This window comes from Pithys albifrons, chromosome 10 (assembly GCF_047495875.1).
Source record: "Pithys albifrons albifrons isolate INPA30051 chromosome 10, PitAlb_v1, whole genome shotgun sequence".
Lineage (NCBI taxonomy): Eukaryota > Metazoa > Chordata > Aves > Passeriformes > Thamnophilidae > Pithys > Pithys albifrons.
Window position 1 is genome coordinate 8,077,684 of NC_092467.1, and position 8,647 is coordinate 8,086,330.

The following is an 8,647-nucleotide window of genomic DNA, read 5'->3' on the forward strand; positions in this document are numbered from 1 at the left end:
GATGGACTCAATCCCCTCATCTATGAAGATGTTAAACAGGACTGGACCCAACACAGACCCCTGGGGAACACCACTAATAACCGGCTGGACACAGCTCCGTTTACCAGCACTCTCTGGGTCCGGCCTCCAGCCAGCTCCTGACCCAGCAGCGGGTACACTTGTCCAAGCCACGGGCTACCAGCTTTTCCAGCAGTATGTTATGTCCCGCCCCTCCCGGCCCCGGCTGTGCCCGCCCGTCCCCTCCCGGCTTCACGGCCCGTTCCCGCCCGCCCCTCGCGGCCCCGGACGCCTCTCCCCGCCATGGCTGCTGTGCGGGACGTGGAGATCGACCCCGAGGGCACCTTCAAATACATCCTGGTGCAGCTGCAGCGCCCGGGCGGTGGCGGCGAGAGGCGGCACATCGTGCGGGGCTCGGGAGCCGCCGAGTTCCACAGTGCGTGCCGGGCCGGGCCGAGCGGGGCCGGGCCGCGGGGCTGGGGCTGGGGCTGGGCCGAGCGGGGCTGCGGCTGGGCCGGAGCACGACCCTCGGCCCCAGTCAAACAAAGAGAAAATAATATGGCTTAAAATTTAACTGTATTTTTGCTAGTTTTTGAATATGCTGGGACTTTGCAGAATGTAATGTAATGTAACTGTTTGCAAGTGGGGCCAGCCCAAGTGGTGAGCAGTTATAGTAAAAGAGAACTAGAGCTGACTGAAGTATGTGCAACCAAGATAAGAGGACTTGCTTGAATGGAGAAGCAGTTCGAAGCACATGAGAAGTGTTTTCTAACACAGAGGGGCAGGGGAGAAGCAGAACCTGGACATAAGGGGGGTGAAGAACAGTAAACAAGACATAAGGGCAAAATGTATAATTCCATGATGAAAATCTACAGAGTAATAGATAACATTTGGAGCTAACTGCTTAAAAAGGGCTGAATTTTGTATACCCAGCGGACATGTACTGGGGGCCTGGGCCCCCTGTGTGGCCCTGGCCATGGCCAGGCTGTAATAAAATTGTGCTTAACTATCAATATCTAGTTTTTCTTTAAATCACCAGCACCTCAAAGCCGCTTTACCCTGCTCTTTCCCCACTTTTTATGGAAAACTCAGTCTGTGTATCTGTGAGGTGCCATTGGCAAACCCCATTTAAGAGAATGAGATATGCTGAGTAATCAGGCATTGGAATGGGCTGCCCAGAGAGGGGGTGGATTCCCCATCTCTGGAGGTTTTTATACTGAGATTGGCTGTGGCCCTGAGTGCCATGATCTGGTAAAGGGACTGGAGTTGGACCAAGGGTTGGACTTGATGATCTCGGAGGTCTTTTCCAACCCAATCCATTCTAGGATTCTAAGTAAAAAGCCGAAAATAATGTACCTAGTTACAGCTTTTCTGTGCCTGTGAGACCTCCCTCCCTTCTACTAGACAGAAAAATGGAACTGGGGGAAAATGAGTGGGAAGTAATAGAGTCCTAGATGCCTAGTGCATATTCTAATGGCTCTCACCATTCTTCTTGTGCAGATCACATATTTGAAAAAGTAAATCCTGAGATGGAAAAGCTGGGATACGAGTGCAAGTGCCTTGGAGGAGGGAAAATTGAACATAATAGCAAAGACAAGAAGATCAGGGTGTTTGGGCTTTCCACAGTAAGTGCATTGTGTATTCCTTTTAAATCCTTTTGTCTCTGATGTTCTGGGATTTTTATTTTATTTCTTTATTTTGGCAGTTTGCATCACAGTGTAAACATTAACTGGAAAACTTGCCTGGCTCACTTGTGAGACAGATTAGGAAAATAATTAGTTTTAGGGTGGGAGACCAAAAAGATAAAGTTGGTATTACTCAGCATTAGGTTAAGTTATAATGAAGACTAAAAATGGAAGTAGGAATCTTGTGACTCAAGAGTCTTTGAGTCTTACTGCTAGAGCAGGAATAGCCCATTTGTAGCCACAGGGACTTGAACCAGTTACTTACTGTGTGATCTTTATTTGCCAAAAAAGTTGCTTGGTTGTGACCAGCTAAATTGTGTGTTATTCTGTGTATGTGTTGGGTGAGAAGACTAGACCCAGTTTAGGTGTAGTAAATTTTTAGTAGGTGAAGATGTAGTAATGCATTTTGTGGCAATAAAAGTAGCAGTTTTGTTACTGGTTACTGTCCTGTGTAAGCTCAATTTCTTTATGACAGACTTGTTAAGTGGTCAGGATCTCTCTAATTTAGGGACCATGCTCTAGTCTGTTGTTCAGTGATGAAGCACAGCTGCTTCTGTGCTAATAATTGTGAGTAAAGATTCTGGGCTTCTAAGGTAGACAAGAAGAAAACAGTTCTGTTAGGTTCATTTAATTTTCTATAGAAAGGGATGGTTACTTCAAATCTGCTTACCTTAGATGAGCAGTGAAGATTGGGCCTTGGATGTATTTTTTTAAATGTTAGTGCTGCTTTTGTTCCAAGATGACTCTTCCCACCTGGAATCACGAGAAAAAAAATTCTTTAGGATTTGTTTAGGGTGGGAAGGCAGTGTATGCTTATTCTGTTCAATTCCTGTAATTTTAAGGCCTCAGTGTAACTGCATTTTTAGGTGATACTTGGCACCTGTTACTAATTAAGCTGCCAAGTTAGTGTTGAGGCAGTGGTCAAGGCTTGCTCTTGCTATGTATGTAAAATATCTGATTTCTCTGTGTTTGATACCTTGGTGCTTACGGAGGAGCATCATGTGAAAGTAGTTTTATTGCCCCAAGGGCTTCTGTCTGGCAGAGACCTGGAGGGCCAGCTGACCTCAGCTGCAGGTCAGAAGTTAATATATTAATTACACTGGTTTAATGCTTGTCTTGGCTTGGAGATTTGTTGTCAGACTCTCAAACAGAATATCTTGGTGTTCTATGGAAACCAGAGAAACAGGCATTGACTTCCTCTGGAGCAAATGTGCTGATACTTGCAAAGCTGGGTGGGGTCTTCAGAGTTACCAAGGCAAGAGTGACCTGTAGATACGTTGCTTTACAACTGACATAACTACATAATTTGGTATTTTTTAGAAGTGTACATTTTATAACACATCCATTTCACCTGTGCAGTTTAAATGCAGTTTATTTAAGCTGTTCCTGTTGGGGCTGAGTCAGTGATGAATAAGAGTACATGTTTTGTTTGATAATGCAGTCTTGAGCCTTTTCTTTTTCCAGTCTAAGTGTTGTGTGAAATATTACTGGAAAAAGAAAGTAACTTGTAAATCACTGGTTTTAAACAGTACACTGCCCTGTTGTGCAGTAAAGGCTTTTTCACAGGGGAAAAGCTGCAGTTACAAGAAATGAAGATAACAAGTTCATTCATGTAAGGCAATAATGGAAAGGCAACTTCTACCACAACTTTCTTAAATTTCAGTGAAAGTAACACTGGCCAGTGATGTAAATGAGGGCTAAAAATCACATGGGTCATCTGACCTTGCCTGAGTTTGGAGCTGCAGTGGCATAAGAGCACAGATACTTAAAATTATGCCATTACCAGCTAAGAAAAGATTGCAAATAAATAAAATGTGAAGGCTGATTTCTTTAGTGGCTGGAATAGCACTCAGATATTTGCAGGTGTGGTGGTTCATTCCCTTTTCCTTCAGCTGAGCCAAATCAGATGTTTGCATGCTTATACAATAAAGTGGGTCAATGCAACCTGTGCTTTAGAACATTCAGTAAATATGGTGGCTGGAGAGATTTAAAACTTTAGAACTTTCTAAAGCTTTCACACATTGAGATTGCTTGAGCCCCATCTCATTTATTTTCCAGAACTTGAACTGGGGAGGGAAGTTGGAGAGAGCAATAGAAAAATAAAACATGATACTACAATTCTTTTAAACCCTGTATTTGATTTGTATGTGAAAAACTTGAAGTATCAAATCATAACTGGGTAATTTGTGTAGACAAGAACTGAATGGTTCTGAGGACTTACTGTAGATGTCCAATATCCATTTGTTCTGTCTTGCAGGGCTATGGAAAAGCAGATCACTCAGTGACTGTAGAGATACTGAAGAAAGTGTATACAGATTATGAAATCACATGGTCAGATGACAAGAAATAAGCTGTGAACACAATAAGGAGTTCAAAACTGGTAACTGAGCTGTACTTTGATAAATAAAGTGGAATGTGTCTATGTATGTACCCATAAATTTGGAGTAACTGGACTTGCTGTAGTTTATAATACAGTCACTAATCCCCAGAGATACCGTATTTTTCAGACCATTCCTTTGTGCAGAATCTGTAGTTCTAAGCATTTTTCCTCTCCTTTTGATGTGCCATCTGACCTTCAGTTTGTTTTCATACCATCCTGTCTCACTGATGTGTTTTAGGACACATCAAGATTTTGCCATCTGCTTAAAACACCACAGGACCAAACTTGTTCCCTGGTCTCTTGACCAGTTTCTTCAGTTTCCTTTAGTTTTTTTATTACTTTTTAGGCTTTTCATCTTACCCACATTTACAAACATTGGTTGGGAGGGGGAGTAGAGGATTACACTTCTTCACCAATGATCTAAATCTTTGATTTACTCCATGGTTTTGAAAATCCAATATTTGTCTTCCACAAAAGTAATGATCAAGATCCTGTAAGATCCCTTTCTATAGCAGACTGATGGCAATGTCAAATCTGCCAATGCTCCTTTCATTCTGATTCCTGTATTATTTTTATTCCCTGTGAGCATAATCATGCTTTTTTCCCTTATTTTCTTAGCAATAATTGTTATAACTCCCTCCTGTCATATCCAGTACACCTTGACAGTGTTGGAATTAACTTACCCATTTCCTGTTTTGGCAGGATGTTGCCCTTTGTTTGTTGTGAAATGACTTGCTAGTTTTCACTTTCTTATTTCCTGCCAATCTTCCTTTGATTTGTGGATTTCAAAGGAATACATTGCTAACTTGCAGCCTTCAAGATGTGGTTGTGTGTAAGTTCTAGTTCTTCTCTTTGCTGTGTTTCCTACTACACTTACCCACCAGTATCTTGTGGTATAGAGTAGCTTTTCCTTTTCCATGTGCATGTGACTCTTCCTGTAAAAACTGTGAAGTTTGAGAAGCTTCAGTCCAGTTTCTATCACTAAAATGCCCTGCTGTTGCTGCCTTGTCCCACTAGTTATCCACCTTACATCACCTCTTTGTGGCTTTGTTTTGGTTGGGCAGAGAGGGAATTTCCTGTTCTCATCCTCAAACTTTTCAGTCCATTCCTCATTAGAAGAGTTCCAAGTATCTCCATCCCAACAGTCCCCTGGGACCAGGATCTCTGGAACCTGGTGCTACACCACTTCAAATGCCATGACAGGGATTGATGCTTCATTTGCCTTAAGACTTTGATTTCAGAACATAATTGTCTGTGTGCCCAGTAACTAAGAATAGCATACAAGTCAGTAATTTGAAAATTGGACACTTCCCACTTCCATTCTCATGGGGTTTTCTCCCCCTCTAAGCTCTAGTAAAATAACTGTAATTGCCAGTTACAAACCTGGTTTTTAAATAGTCTTATTTCCCAAAACTAGCAAATAGTCTTTAGAGGGAAGTCATCAGTTAAGGGTAGTACCTGCTAAAATAAACAACTTTTTAATTTAGTTTCCTGATGTATTTAATGAGTGATTTTAATCTTTCTCTCCACAATACTTACGGGAAGGACCTAATTCAGACCGGATTTACTATTGTAATCACTTGCTCAAAACGTGAAGGGATGGGGTGAAGGCAGAAAAAGGGTGATAATTTGGAATGAGCTGACAAAAATTGAGTTACCAGCTGACCTACCTTTGTTTCTTCATACAAGAAACTGGGCCTGATGGAAGGGTTTAATGTGTCATCAAAAATACTTTGAGGGGTCTGTTATTCATAGTGCAGCATCATTTGGGGATTTGTTAATTTTCCTTGCTATTAAGTAATATGTACAAGTATTACAAGTGAGTGAAAGATATTTTTTTTTCCTATTCCAGCTTGTGAAGAGGAGGAGAACACTGGTCACTGGGTGGTGAGGATTTGTGAGGTAGAGAAAGCCTTAATGTAGATCAGGAGAGGCAGTAGGATTTTATGTTCAAACATGAACAGAATAACTGGCTTACAAAACTAAGTGTTGAATTCTGCTGCTTTTCAGCTTCTATCTACTGAATTTTAAGAGCAGAACTCATTGGGAATTATGGAAATCCCAATGCTGGTTTTGCCGATTTCACCTGAGAAAAACATCTTTCATTATTTCTCATCTGTAGTTTTGAAATGGAAGCTTAATTGTACTGTGTGGGGTTACCTGTTTTGCAGGTGTGCAGCCACATTGTGGCTCTAGCAGCCTTCCACTGAAGTCCTAAAATCTGAGGCTGTATTAGCACAAAACCAGAGCTATATTTGAGCAAGATACTGGGTAAAAATGTGATACTTAAACCTAAGATAGTGAGTTTGATTATGGAGTGTTATCAAGAGGAAATGTAGTAGGAGATTGTAATAATAAACCTTGTTTGTTTATTCATAAAAACCCCCTTGAGAATCTTGTTCTTAACCATATTCTTTGTCATAGTGATCAACATTTCTTACTATTTCAGGTATGTTTCTCTGGCTTGGCATCAGACCTGCAGGTGTAGAACAACCTATTGAGTCCTGTGTGCAAGCCATGATTTGTCTTTGTTAAAACTGAGGTTTGAAAAATGTTAAATGCTAATCAGTTTGTTTCCAATGTCCCTGTTCTAACAAAAAAAATGTTAACAGTATTTTCTTGATCTGCCAAAGCTAAAACTTTGTTGCTCAGTCTGTACTCAGCAGTTACCTATTTTAAGTTTCAGAGCTGATGGAGAAATATTCCAAGGCACAGTGACAGTCAGGGTACAACTGACTGTTCTTCCTCCCCCTCTTATCCTATGAAAGGCCAAGTTCAGCAGTTTCCAATGGACCACTCTAAAATAGTCTGAAACAACAGTACTTAAGGCTCTTCTGTAAAGTACAGGAAATCCTCTATGACTCCTGTCTTAATAGCAACAGGGTCCAAATGGGAATCTTGAGGTTGATGTTCATAATCTTCAGTGACAGGAACTTTGTGCAATAGTTAAAGTGATTTAGGTCACTGCTGTAATAAGTTTCTTTCCATCCCCTGTGGCTGTTGTCCCTTCTCCCCTACCCTGAGTATCCCTGCATCCAGTCTGCAGTGGTTGACTAAGTGTTTATTTTTGCTCCCAATGAAACTGCCATGATGAGAAGCAGTAGCCTGGATCTACATGTTAGAGCTGTGTAATGGCTTTTTGTCTCTTTTTGGTTAAGACAAAATGTCCAATGGGTTATTTTAATTGCTGGTGACAATGAACACTCAGGACCAAGTTTTGTAGTCCTTTGTGTTTGCTTGCATTTTTGGTAAGGCCATTTCTTCAGAAACATCACTATCTTCAGCCTGGGAAACAGGAGTGCCTTGAACACAGGCTTTTCTGAATGCTTTCATAGAATCAGTTGGGTTGGAAAAGACCTCTGAGATCATGAAGTCCAACCCTTGGTCCAACTCCAGTCCCTTTACCAGATCATGGCACTCAGGGCCATGGCCAATCTCAGTTGAAAAACCTCCAGGGATGGGGAATCTACCACCTCTCTGGGCAGCCCATTCCAATGCCTGAGCACTCTCTCTGCAAAGAAGTTTTTCTGCTCTCCAACTTCAATTTCCCCTGGCAGAGCTTGAGCCCGTGCCCCCTTGTCCTATTGCTGAGTGCCTGGGAGAAGAGACCAACCCCCACCTGGCCAGAACTTCCCTTCAGGTAGTTCCAGACAGTGCTGAGGTCACCTCTGAGCCTCCTCTTCTCCAGGCTAAACACCCCCAGCTCCCTCAGCCTCTCCCCACAGCACTTGTGCTCCAGTCCCTTCTCCAGCCTCGTTGCTCTTCTCTGGACCCACTCTAGCCCCTCAATCTCTTTCCTGAACTGAGGGGCCCAGAACTGAACACAACACTCAAGGTGTGGCCTTTCTGTCCTGCCAAACTGCTGAAAAGATTAAAAGAGGTGTGAGTGTTCTGCAGTACCTCTAGCAAGTTTTAAAATGGGGCAGTTAATTTCTGGAAAAACTTTGTTTAAAAAAAACATGCAGCAATTCTGTTAAACTGGTATTACAGCAGATTGTCTCCTTTTCCAGCTGTCACTTAAAGCTCAGTTCTGTCATCCTCCAGTGTTGCACTTGTAGGTTGTTATAAGGAGCTTCTCTTGTGCCAAGACTTTCAAGTCAGCTTCTGAAGCAAAGTGTTTTATTCACTTCTAAACATCCTGACTTTTCCCAATTACATGCTGAAATTGTCTTAGAGCGATGTCAGAATCTGAATGTGAGTATTCACAGTATTACAGTAGTAAATATTCTCTGGGACACTTTTTCAAAGGCTTGGGTAAGTCACTAGTGCATTACACATGGAAACATTATCTGGATTTCTGACACTGCTGGCAGGAGAGAACATAAGTGATAAATACGATTGCATCTCCCTCTGGTGGCAAAGCAGCAGAACTCGCAGGTGTGTGGTCTGCCCAATCTGGCTGCAGTTACACCACATTTGAGGGGGCCCAACCCCTGAGAAAAGCCTCTTGCAGTAATTTAGGATGCTAAATTACCTCATTAGCCACAGTATGTAACATTATTCCTGTGTCAGCCCATGTCATGTACATCACAGCAATCAGGTACAGTTTTGGTGCTGACAAAGAAAGTGAGAGGGGGGACCTGGG

At 42.2% G+C, this 8,647-nt stretch overlaps 1 protein-coding gene across 4 annotated transcripts; it reads left to right on the forward strand.

Annotated features, from left to right (window-relative positions):
* The first annotated feature begins 244 nt into the window (after positions 1-244).
* Positions 245-6,435, forward strand: LOC139676659 (14 kDa phosphohistidine phosphatase-like). Of its 4 annotated transcripts, XR_011698692.1 has the most exons (5): positions 245-433; positions 1,498-1,622; positions 3,940-4,062; positions 4,765-4,894; positions 5,915-6,435. XR_011698692.1 is itself a non-coding variant. In XM_071565866.1 (4 exons), exons 1-3 carry the CDS (start codon positions 301-303, stop codon positions 4,030-4,032), a joined length of 351 nt encoding a protein of 116 aa, XP_071421967.1. In that variant the 5' UTR covers positions 245-300; the 3' UTR covers positions 4,033-4,062; positions 5,915-6,435. The 4 variants fall into 4 exon arrangements, 3 of the variants coding, with proteins under 3 accessions (XP_071421967.1, XP_071421968.1, XP_071421966.1); XM_071565866.1 differs by lacking the exon at positions 4,765-4,894; XM_071565867.1 differs by lacking the exon at positions 5,915-6,435 and having other exon boundaries at positions 4,765-5,908.
* Positions 6,436-8,647: the final 2,212 nt, after the last annotated feature.